Here is a 13,235-nt window from a genome sequence, read left to right as displayed (position 1 = left end):
TGTATTAAAAACGTTTAATGAACATACCACCTTTAATTTTAAATTACTAAAAAAACTATCAATGAAATTGACATGTTTGGCATTGGATGATATTCTTTGCTTTTGAAATGATTTGCATTGAAAATGCATTCTAACTGAGAACATCATTTTTGCTCTTTATAATGTAAAGCCAACCATTTTGCCGTGCTCACCTCGTGAGAGAAAATAGTGAAATTGTTTGACTGCATCGCAACTGAAAAATATGTAATATTAGAAGACTATGTCTGGAATCTGGAAGAACACCTCACCAAACAAAGCAGTTTAGCATGATGGTTCGTTTATAGAGAGTTTGACGATCACATGCGATCCAGCTGCATAAAAATACAAATACACTCAGTCGCGAGAGAGTTCAATATTTTGTTGTAACTTGTCAATGTCAAGTCTATTTCATGAAGGTAATTATAAATCTTTCATGTTTTAAATCAAATCACTAAGAGATTACGAGTATCGATATCATCCACCTAGTTTTAATATTATGTTTATAATAAATGTATTGCTTCATGAGAGCGGGCATACATAGAAATAGTGATAAAAAAGTACCTAAAATCTTATTTCTCTTTTATGTATGTATACAAACAATGTTAGGTAATTTTATTTTATTATTTACGTTAGGAAAAATGGCTTTATTTTAAATATTTTTGTATAAAATGTTCACCCATGTGATGTATAAGCTAATAAAATTAGTTTATAATTTGTAGGGAACAGGAAATCAATTTAAATCTTGGGTGTTGTTGGCGGCTTCACTGAAAACTACTTTAAAAAAACAAACAGCATTTGAAAATACTCGTCGATGGCTTTTCTGATAATTTCTATCACAAGTTATTCTCTTGCTATTTGGTGAAACTGACAACTCGACAATAGATAAAAGATGAACCTGAATTATCCCAAAAATGGTGGTAACATATTCCAAATATTACAGCGATTGTGTTGGTTTGACTCGCAATTGGATGTCTTTTTGTTTCCATTACATCATTAAGATGTTTAAACCGCAAGAAGTGAGTGCGGCAGCATAATGCAAAGTTTCTAGAGTTATTTGCAGAGTTAGATAAGTTTGAACAATCAATTATTTTGTAGGCTTATTTATCACATTTGAAGATTTTCTCGGCACAAAGCTTTGTTACCAATAAATAAATATGTATTTTCAAATGCTTGAATTTAAAAAATCTTTTTGTGACATAAAAATCTCTGGAAGATTAGAGTTATGTTCCGCTTATTATGTGAACTGTGTATTGAAATAAAAATGCTGATTGCCAGATTTGAAGAGTTTATTCATTTTATGTTTCATCTTCTTCCATCTCTTCATCTTCATCCTGATTGACACTATCGTCAACCTCCTTCGCATCCTTGACTTCCATCTTGTGGAAACCCTTGTCCTTGGACCAGTAGCATTTGACTGTCAGCTCGAAAGCAGCCATTTTCTTTTCTAACAGTTTAAGTATTCTGGCTTGTTCCGGAGTGAGTGTTTGTCCTTTCTTGCAGACGTCAAATGGCTTAACTAGTGTGACGATTCCTCTCTGTAGACTGGTTGGCATCCCCAGTTGACGCAGATGAGGTTCTATGGAATGAGGAAAGTCCGCCAGGGGTCCTTCAGGTAGAAGCACATCCTCTGTGGCCTTAAATCCCGCTCTGGCGTAGTCTGCTTCTGTGAATGTCTGGAACCATGCTACTGTTTCTTTGATGGGTCGGTTTGTGAACAGCAAGCCGCACTGTCCGATGAGTCGCTTTGATAGCTATAAAAAAAATAGCACTAATATATTATAATAAACACAAAAGTAGTTTACAAATATTCACACAATAACATAAAATGGTAGGTTTTAGTATAATGCTTCAGAGGGAATTAAAAACAGCTACTTAAAACTAGATAAAGCCTTTCGTATGTCATTCCTAGACCTGATATTTTTATTACCAAATTACGGACTATTGTTTTTCACCCTCAAGATTCTTTTCATAGCGCAGAGGACACTATAGTAAAAACTGTGAATATTGATTTTAAATATATTGATATTACAATTATTAGAAAATTAGTGGCAAAAGTAGAGTTGATATTTATATAAGGACTGGAAAATTAAGGACTCTTTAGGACAGGAGAATTTTTATGAAATGACCTTAAAAAGCTTACAAATTCTTAGTTGTTTTTTTACACATTTAGTTAATCACAATGTCGTGGATTGCAACGGTGAAAGGTTTCTGATTTTATAAAAAGGTAAGTTTTAAGTTTAGCTCTGAATTCTGTGATCATTCTTAAATCATTTGGCAGTCCACTCCAGGCTTTAGGTCCTGATACTCCAAAAGCACTCTCACCGATCTTGGTACTTGGTGTGTGCTTTGGTTTCTTCAACCTTCCGATAGCTGATGACACTGCTGACCCGAGGGTTGACTGGAGTGAATTAGTATTTTGCAGAATACTCATTTCCGATAAGTAGAGCTGATAGTTACAATCAAGCCAAGCTTGACTTTTAACACTCTTTATAAATAACTAGTAGTTCTGTACTTAGTTTCCTCGCGCCAAAATTTTTTTTTCCTATTTTCTCTTATTTAATAAATCAAAACCAAATTTCCTCAAAAATTATATGATTTGTAAGTAAGTTCTTAAATAAATACATACTTAATTATAAAACATATATTTTGTATAACTTTGTTTATTTCTAATATAAATTATACAATAAGTTGTCCAAAGAAACGTCATTATCTCAATGACAACACTTTTTAAAACTTAGGCAAAATGAAATTTTTATTTTATTTGTTAAATCAGCCATTAATGACTGATTTGACAAATGATGGGTGTCCCATTCCCACCCTGGTGTCGTGGGTTCAATTCCTGTAAGTCCTCCATCATTGCACGTAAATTTTTTTATGTCATTGCACTTGTTTATAATGATGGTAGTAGAAGTTTTTCAAATATTGGTTATTCGTAACCCAGAAATGCTTGTCTTTAAAAAATGTTACTTATCTGCAGTTAATGAAAAATTCATTACTCCATAGAACTATAAAACTGTCGAAAGTACAATGTCAAATGAATATTGGCTTTATTTAGTACAAAAATTATTTACAGAAAAAGTTGTGCAACTTTCATGACGCCAGAGCTCGCCACTACGCCAGATGTATCTATGCACAAGCCCCCAAACACGCGTCACATACTCATTCAGTTTGAATCTGTATGTGAGCAGTTTGTCGTTGATCACATGTTCCATCACCTTGGATAGAATGGATATAATCACTATGGGGCGTAGTTGGTCGAGTTGGAGCGGTCACCCTTCTTTGATAATAATAATTTAATAGGGTGAATGACCGCTTTTTTTCCATCCAGAGGGTACAGAGCCAGACTTAGGGGACATTTTGTAAAACTTTGTTAAAATTGGAGCTATTTCTGCAGCACACCCGTGCAATACCAGGGCAGGTATTCCGTCAAGCCCGCTAGCTTTACTTTTACTTGGATAACATCAAGTCCCCGTAAGACCTGGAGTATATCCCGATGCCGGATCCTCAGCTTTTTCATTTAGAAACCGCAGTGAGGAGGATATATTTTTTTGTGTATTAAGGCGAACCTATCAGTGAAATCACTTTCGGTTAATCTTTATGAATACCACAAAATATGCTTCAGAAAAATTGAAGCTTTTCCTACAGTTTCGCTTGAGCAGAATTAAAATAAAATTGTTAATTTTAACATAATTAATAAAAATAATTTATTTCTTAATTAGTTAATTATGAACACATATAAGAAAGGAGATTGCTTCATTGATATAACGTACAAATAATTTTGTCAACACAATTTCTAAATAGATAGTTGTGTCTGAAAAAAAACCAATTCTCGAAACAAGTTATACGAAAGTTGGGCTTTCTAATTCTGTTCTCCTTTTATAACTTCTTTTGTTTTACCACTCTATGTCAAATGTGTATCCGTTTTCCCAATTTCCCAGGCACATTTTAAAAAACATAAATTTAATGTTTATTATAGGCAGGCGTGAGTACCTTTGTACAAAGCGTAAGTTTATTAAAACCAAATCTCTAATCCGTAATAAGTAAACCCTTCGATTGCAAACCCACTAACAGGAGGAAGTGTCTGTCAATTCTCAAAACTGGCTGTAGATTACACAACAAAAAATAAAGCACAGATGACATCAGAGATTTTTCATTATTACATTCCTGGAACAAAGAGCTTTTTAAGACGAAAAACATTCCTTATAGATAAAAACATTCCAGTATAGATAACTGTCCTGTGCATCCTAACATTGAAAACTTGTCTTACCTTAAGCTTGTGTTTCTGGCGCTGAATACTACATCCATTTTGCAGCCAATGGACATGGGTGTAATAAACAGTTCAAAGAAATTTTATCAGAGGTTCGCTGTACCACACCTTATTGGCCAGAGGGCGAAATTTTTTAATAAAACTTTAACAATATTGGACGTGATTATTCTTTTGAACAGTGCATGGAATAATGTTTCATCGAGAACAATAGCAAATTGTTTCGTAAAATCTTCGTCAACAACAAGCACCGATGATCTGCACGAAGAAGACAACATGGACAATGCTAACTTTGTGTATGGGCTTGTCGACATATAGACTCCCAACAGATTTTTTTTTTTTTTTTTTTATAGTGAATACCTCACAAGAGTCCCAACCAGAGGCGGTTCCTTGGTACGTGCATTTGTGCATTGCACTGCTTGTCTTCAATCTCCACATAACAAATTACAACGACATCTGTGCCCCAGTGATCGATGTAAGAAATTCGTAATTCCCGTCAGGTCATTATTTGAGCTATCTTCTAGTAAAAAAATCCCGTCCAAGAGCAAGCGGTCGTGCATACCCAGATATGCACAAAACCAACTTTTACCATACTACTAAAACAGCGTCGGGCAGTATCGAGACAGCCCGAAGTAGCCGAAACGGTGACATGAGCGAGACAGATTACACTCTTAACGTCAAATTACGTGTTAGAGCAGTGCAGATACATAACCCATCCGTGCATTATCGAAGTGTTTTGACGGCGAGTGAATTTTGCATCACTTTGATCATGCGTAATCCAATGCGTTTGGAATGGATTCGCTTAGAAATACTAATGTTCAATGTTAACGCAACAACATTAACACATTGGAACTCGTTCGCGGTGAAATCAAACGGTTTCGCTATATTTTCAACGATGAATTGAGAGTCCTTTATTTTCGAGATAATTTTGTATTATTTAATCAGTTATTTTACAAATATAACTTAGAAGATAGAATGAATTGCAGTAGGTGTTCCCATTCATTAAATGCTCCACCTAAATTACAGACTAGGTATATTTTAAAAGTGAAATGCACTGCTGGTAATTACAGTCACGGGCCGCTTCTGGTCCCAACTGCTCCCGTCTGGAGCCAGTGAGACTATGGCATCCCCAATTGGGGGATGTTGTGAGGCTGAAGGTAAGTGGGGAAGGGGAAGAAAGAGGAAGGTGGGGAAGTACCTGGCTATTCAGATCTAGTCACTAAACACGGCTAAAGCCAACGATATCTATAGCATTGTATATGTACGATAGCGATATCGTACAGATACAATGCTAATGATGAGAGCAGTGATGGTGGTATTATGAGTGTAGAATTGGAACAAATAACAATAGTGCAAGCTAGAGATATTATGGACAAATTATATAAATGAGGAATTTTTTGGTAGCAGTGAACCAGATGAAGAAACCTTTAAAGCCTTAACAAGTGGACTAATTTGCAATGCGCTTTTGACCTTAATGCTTTGAAAAATGTACGAAAACCAAATCAACATCGCTTGGGCTAATAAAACTTTAGATTCCACTTTTAATATTATGAATGGAGCCTGAGCGCTTAAAAATAATTTTTCTATTATGTGCTGTGGCCTTCAACAGGTTAACAAAATTTTATGTTTATTTATAATAATAAAATTTGAAAAGGTATTTCATCACCTTTCAAATACAGTTTTTAGTTTTCGAATGCATTCAGAAATATTACATCTTGTGAATTTTATGGCAAAGTGGAAATACATACAATTTCTCCGACCTTCTGATTGCGTCTTTAACTATAAAGATCAACATGGCAGAGGCCTGAGGGGTTAATAAGATAATAAGAAGGAACCTCACCAGGTGTAACTTAGTGTGTACTTCATCGGATTCTGATTTCCCCAGTCCTAGAGCCATGACCTTGTTTTTGCCAAAGAAAAACCTGGAATCCTTCCATTCTGCTCTAAGGTCTTTCAATTTTGTATTTCTCATGTTGTGCACTGTGAATAACAAAATGTTGGAGAACTTTTCGACTGACTTCCTGATTTCATCTATTATGTTTTGTTTAAGAGCTAAACCCTTTTTGTTCGTTTTGGTGAGGGACACTGAAAAAAGAAAAAAAGATTAGTTCATTGTGGTTATGCAAATGATATTCATTTGAAATAAATGCTCAAGACAACATGAAATTAAAACATCAAATGAAAATTTTAAAATGTACTGTAATTGCAAGTTAATTCAAACCTTTTTTATCTCTCTTGGACCTTGGCATTTTGAATTTGTTTTAGGACAATCAAATCGGGAGAAATATTATTAAAATCTTTATTTGGAGCAACAATAATGCGTTTTATAGGTTACAAATCAGTCACAAATGTCAAACACGTGCTTTGACCACTATTCCCATGTTGTCAGTCTAATCATAGATAAAGTTAAGGATGCAAATAGAAGCAAGAGAGGCAAAGATGAAGGGAAAAGATTGTAAATTATGTTATTTATTTTAAATGTTCATGTTCAGTGTTGCGACTCGTGATCGAGCTTCTACAGGAATAAAATGTCGATCGGGCGCATGAACATGATCGGGCGGGGTTCTTACTAGAAAAAACGGTTAAATAAGTCGGTTGGTCACTCACAACTGAAACTAAATTTAAAATGATCCTTGATTTCAATTGAGTAGTATATCTATGTTTCAGTTTTGAGTTACTTTTTATCCTCTTAAACGACAGCGTATCCTTAAGAAAACGTTTAAAATATCATTTTTCAAAATATGACCGGCTATTATGGGGAAACTACGCATGGAAGATTACAAACAATTTTCATGAATATGTAAACACGTTATTTGGTAAGACGGTAGAATTTGCAAAAACATAATTTTGCAAAAAACAAGGAAGCTATGACGAAAATAGAATTAGGTGGGACAAGGCGAGAATTAACTAATTATAATTACATACAGACATATATATACATAAAAAATATAATGAGAGAAAAAAACAGAAAGAGACACATAGCGGAGTAGTAGTATATATCGACAACACATTAAATTCCTTAGTACAAGAAATAAACATCAATCAGTGTAATTGTTTAAAAATCAACATTAATGAAAATTTAGGTATCCTAGCTATCTACCGATCACCATCGTTCAATGACATCCAAGATTTCCTGGAAAATCTTATTGGTGAGTTAAAAAAAACTAAGGATTATGCACAATATGTACTGATCGGGGACATGAATATAAATACTATAGGAGAAGTATTGCATAGGCAGTCCGACGACTACTTATGTGCTATGGCTGAAAGTAACTTTATTTCCAATATTAATTCTCCAACTAGGGTACAAGGTAGCTCAAGCTCATGTTTGGATCATATATATACCAGAAATATAACAAATTCAAATGCATTTGTAATACATAATACAATCACTGATCATTACACCACTGCAATCAGTATCCCAAACTCAACACCCAAAAAACATAAAATTAATCACAAACAGATTATCGATTATGAGGCTTTATTAAATGATCTTAATAATAAAAATTGGAAATATGTTTATAAAGAGACTGAAGTTAACAATGCTCTAAACTATTTTATTAATGAAATCGATACATTCATAACAAAACACACAATAACTAAACGCATTCCATATAGTAAAATACATCTCACACCATGGATTACCAACGGCATTGTTAAATCTATACACAAAAGAAATCACCTTCATAAAATAGCTAAACGAGACCCATTGAACGATACTAAACAGCAAAACTATTACCGATACCGTAATATTTGCAAAACCGTTATTCGCAAATGTAAAGAGCGTTATTATAAATTCTTACTTGATAAGGATAATTCCAGCAAAAACATGTGGAATGTTGTCAGAGACATAACTAAAAGTAAAAGAAATACCAATGCATCTGTAACTGAATTAAATACCGGAAATTTGATTATAACTGACAATCAATCAATTGCATGTCATACTAATCAATATTTTGCATCTGTTGGATCAAATCTAGCAAAAAAAAATTTATTAGAAACCCAGAAAACGGAAGACTCTTTAGCATCGACAATTGAAACAAAGGAACAATCTTTTTCATTTAATATTAAACCAACTACTGTAGAAGAGGTCTTAAAAATAATCAACAGCCTTAATACTACACATGCAAAGGGTCCAGATAGTCTAAATACACAAATACTAAAAAAAATTAAAAATCAGATTTCTGCTCCGCTATCATATATTTACAACTTAAGTTTTGCATCAGGAATATTTCCTGATCACTTCAAAAAATCAATAATTGTCCCAATTCACAAAAGTGGACCTAAATCTCTTGTAGAAAACTATAGGCCAATATCACTATTAAGCGCGATATCCAAAGTCATTGAAAAGCTTTTCAAAACTAGGTTAAACGAATATGTGGAGAAACATAACATTCTAAGTCCTAACCAATACGGCTTTCGGTCGGGTAAGGGAACGGATGATGCCATCGCATGTCTCACTGAAACTATTGCAGGGAATATGAACCGTGGCAAGAAAACTATTGCCCTTTTCCTGGACCTGGCCAAGGCATTTGACACTATATCTCATAAAATTCTTTTACAGAGACTTAGAAACATAGGAATAAAGGAAAAAGCTTTTCAATGGATAGAAAGTTATATATCTAATAGATTTCAACAAACCAGAATTAACGAAGCTATTAGCACTTCACTAAAATACACTTTTGGGGTACCACAAGGAAGTACACTTGGGCCCCTTCTCTTTATTATATACATAAACGAACTTTGTAACCAACACATTGGTGGCAAAATTATCACGTTCGCTGACGATACAGTTATTTTGTTTGAAGGAGATGACTGGAAAGAAACACACCACCTTGCGAACACAGGTATAAACAGAGTAAAACAGTGGCTGGACAGTAATTTGCTTACACTAAACATACAAAAAACAAAATATCTCACATTTAGCGCTACCCTTGCAGGTCAACCCAAAACACCTCATCACCTCACAATACATAATATTAAGTGTAGCCTTGGAAATAATAACCATACTTGTAAATGCGAAACCCTTGAATGTGTTAAATCTGTTAAATATTTAGGTATAATAGTGGATAACCATCTTAAATGGAAACAACAAATTGAAAACACAGCTAATAAAGTGCGCAAGCTTATTTATATATTTATAGCATTGCGGGAAATTATAAAAACTCAAGACATTAAAAAAATATACTACGGGCTCTGTAACTCAGTCATAACCTACGGTTGCATTGGATGGGGTGGAACAGGATTAACAATATTATACCCGCTACTGAAGGCACAGAAATCCATTCTACGCGTCATTATGAAGAAACCCTTCAGATACTCGAGCGACGCTCTCTTCAAGGAGTTTAATGTGCTTGATGTTTGACAGTGTTACATAAAAAAATTAACAATCTGCGTCCACAAAAATAAAAACAAAACGATAACAGTCGATCATAATCATCAAACCAGAAGTAAGAGCAGAAACGACCTTTCTATTCCAACTAGCAATACTGCGGCTTATCAAAAAGTTTTCTCATACCTGGGACCAAAAATATACAACAAAATCCCCTATCAATTTAAACTGTGTGAATTATCAGCCTTCGGTACTAAAATTACTAAATGGTTATTAGACTTAGGTAGGACAGATTCCGAAAAATTATTAAAAAACGTAGTCTGAGTTGATTTCTTCGATTTTGTATTTTGTATTTATCTAAAAAATATTTTTTTATTTTTCTTTCTTACATTGATATATTATATTTTTATTTTATATTTTACATGTACCTATCTGGATTTTATTGTTTATTACTGCTAAATTGTATTTTCCTAAAAAAAATATTTTCTTTCTTACATTTATGGGTCATTCCGCCGTTTCGTTCAAATCGCATGTTCTTGCAAAAAAGTCATATGAAAAATAATGTTTTTCAAGAAAGTTTTATTGGAAAATGTAGTTATTTAAAAAAGGAAAAAGTAGTATTTACCGGATTAGGCATTTGTTACTTAATAACTTTATGGTATACAAAAAACATGCTAAAATCTCATTACCTTCCCCGTGTAAATGAGGGACCGGTAAATTGATCAATAAATAAGAACATTTTACACTAGTAAAATCACTACATTCATTAATCAACCTGAATGTACAACTAATTTTGCATATTTATTGGTGTTTAATTTATTTTTAAAGTTACTGTATCATAGAAAGAATTGAGATTTTGTTTTTGTCCAGAAAAAATCGCTGTCGTCTTCCGCCAAAGCGGTAATTAAAATTGTGACCGTGTTTGTCACTGTTCGTCAGCTGTACCCCACCCCGCGCCTCCGTTACTAATCAGTGTACCGCTATATCTGGACGGGGGAGGACGTGCGTCGCTGAATAAAGAAATATCTGCGATCTCCGTGCTCGAAAACGACTTTGTCACCGACCAGGCATCATTACCTTCCAGCATTTTTTAAAGTAAGTACATGTTTTAAAAATTCGAATCATGAACCTATAAACTATAATTAGTCGGACTATTTTTTATTGAAACATAAAGATTTGTAATGTCATTATTAAGCGAGTTATTAAGGAAAGATTGTCAAAACCTCATTACCCTCCGTCTCATTACCTTCCGTATCGTAAAATTTTTTGCCGGATGGTAATTTAGAGGTGTGGAGGGTAATGATAAATTTGTAAGGGTTATTTTTACGTGCATCTGGGACCATGTTTGGGGGTTCATAAAAGTTAATATTATCAATAAAAGCAGTATCTTGCGTTCTAGCGTCGGACAATTTCAGTTTTGGTGAAATACATATTTTCGTTTTATCTATTTACTGATATGGAAAAACAATCTGTTAAAATTTACCCTGCGAATTTTTATTTGAAAATCGATTTTTTTATTCAATGATATAATTATAATTATTCAAATGTAAACGAATAATATATTAAACAAATGGTTTAATTATTCCCCTACAGTCACAATTATTTTCATTACTTATCTTCATTACTTCAGTTGTCTATTAAAACAGATGAATTTTTACAAAATTTCAAGTTTCTAAACAAATCCAGATTTGAACAAAAATCTATATAAAGGGCATTATTAAGAGTCCTACGCAAATTTCTTGATTAAAAAACCATATCATTACTGTTAGATTTTAAATCATTTAGGGAAAAAAATATTAAACAAAGATATAAAAGTAGTGTAACAATTTTTGGGCTCTCCTGTAAAAGTAACGAAATTGAAATTATCCATATTTGTTATTCAACTTCTCACTTGATCCGATACTTATGATAATTTTTCTTTATTATTTGTTACAGGCTAAACACCATAATCCACAATGGCAAAGTTAAATAAAAAACTGAAAAAAGAAGAAAAGTTATCCAAGGACAGGCTGCGTAAGCAACAAAAATATGCTGAGATTAAAAACAATCCGGAACTGTACAGTCTTCAGAAAGCGAAAGAAAAAAAAAAGTGGGTGTGTCAAGCCTACGCAAGACAGAAGTGAAACTTCTTTTGTTAAACCGTATGAACCACAATCAATTACGTATTTCACTCGTATTACACTCACGACGCAGTATACTAACCAAGCAGCTGATGCTTGGCGTGGCGCAGTTCGCTGGTGTCTGAGAGAGAGGAAAGAAGAGAAGAGAGAGAACGTTCGTGAGCGGCTCCCCCACCTCAACAAGCGCATATGGTGAGAGAGGGACAGTGAACGGTGAGCGGTGGTGGGGGTACCCGCATTTTCGTGTCGATCCTGACTCGGTTTTACTCCGTCCCCAAACCATTACGCGCCTAAAGAAGTTTCACTTCAAAAAGATACTTAATGCGAAAAGCGCAAAAAAAGATTTGCAGCATTGAAGATATGAGTGAAAGAGCCCAGAGAGAGCAAAGACGAAGATGGCGAAAGAACTCTGTAAATTATTGGAAGAAAAAAGAGGAGCAGCGTAAAATAGAAACGATTACAGTAGAAAATATGCCTCCAATTCATGAAAATGTCAAGGAAGTACCCAATAATGTGCAAAATACTCTAGATCCTGACCCTCTCGCAGTCGAGAATGAACAACAAATCATTAAAAAAAATGTGCGTGGTCTAACGAATGTTAGAAAATTGAGGTATAGATCATTGAAAATCATTAAGACGTTACAGGACCAGATAAGCAAACTCAGGAACGAGAAAAGAAACGAACAAAAGAAATTGAAGGCGTTGCAGCTACAAAACGTAAATAGACCAATCGAAGATACAGTAGAGAAAAAAGTAAACGACATAGTTAACATAGCTTCAACGCCAGAGCCTGCTAAAACTATAGAAAAGAAATGTAAAGTGAAAATACTCTCAAACGTCCCGTTCGACTATCAGCATTATTCCCTTTATAAAAATAGTACGCAAGAATTCAATCCTTTCGATCAATGTGAGTTCGAGAAGTTCATCCGATCCCTAAGAGTAGAATATCCTGATTTCGATGAATCAAAACAGCAGTCCCCCAAAACTGTGGAACTCCCACACATGGACATTGACGAGGAAACCAACAAAGAGGATAAGGAGGCGCCATTCAAATACTACTTAGATGACTGGATAATGGTTCAATATAAAATAACTAACACGACACATCATTTCATTGGGAAAATTATTGGAAAACATGAGTACACACTAGAGTACAAAGTAATTGTTTTGAAAAAAGCTCAAGGGAATTCCAAAAAATTTGTCTGGCCAACAATTAGTGACGACGATTTCATTTTGGAATCACAAATTCTTCAGCGCTTGCAAGATCCAGATGAGAATGAAAGAGGACAATTCACTTTCAAAAATTTGCCGAACTTTGATTTGAAATAGTTTTCCAGCAAAAACTTTCACAAGAATGATCTCAAGTTCCTTAAATATTATGTTCCTATTTAGATGTAAGACCTTTATCTTGTACTTATTAGTTACATATGTTGTGTTTGTTTTAAGTATCTCTGATTTTATTTTAAACTGCATTTCAATTGACTTCTGATTTTTTCTTATT

General features: G+C 34.0%; 1 protein-coding gene across 1 annotated transcript; it reads right to left on the bottom strand.

Annotated features, from left to right (window-relative positions):
• Nucleotides 1-1,306: 1,306 nt before the first annotated feature.
• RpLP0-like (ribosomal protein LP0-like) lies at nucleotides 1,307-6,728 on the bottom strand. Its single transcript, XM_089649945.1, has 3 exons — nucleotides 6,504-6,728; nucleotides 6,123-6,367; nucleotides 1,307-1,769 (listed from the first exon to the last, which is right to left on the bottom strand). Exons 1-3 carry the CDS (start codon nucleotides 6,529-6,531, stop codon nucleotides 1,314-1,316), a joined length of 729 nt encoding a protein of 242 aa, XP_089506071.1. The 5' UTR covers nucleotides 6,532-6,728; the 3' UTR covers nucleotides 1,307-1,313.
• Between the last annotated feature and the right edge of the window lie 6,507 nt (nucleotides 6,729-13,235).

Source organism: Hesperophylax consimilis, chromosome 3, assembly GCF_061612785.1.
Source record: "Hesperophylax consimilis isolate HC1 chromosome 3, BYU_Hcon_1.0, whole genome shotgun sequence".
Taxonomy (NCBI): Eukaryota; Metazoa; Arthropoda; class Insecta; order Trichoptera; family Limnephilidae; genus Hesperophylax; species Hesperophylax consimilis.
Note: the sequence above shows the minus strand (reverse complement) of the source record. Positions and strands in the feature narration are given on the sequence as shown.

Excerpts from the sequence above, each read along its gene's own strand:
- RpLP0-like (XM_089649945.1), bottom strand. The coding sequence starts at position 6,531 with ATGCCAAGGTCCAAGAGAGATAAAAAAG. Across the intron at positions 6,368-6,503 it reads GTCCAAGAGAGATAAAAAAG|TGTCCCTCACCAAAACGAAC; the intron begins GTTTGAATTAAC and ends TTCTTTTTTCAG. Across the intron at positions 1,770-6,122 it reads TACACACTAAGTTACACCTG|CTATCAAAGCGACTCATCGG; the intron begins GTGAGGTTCCTT and ends TTTTTTTTATAG.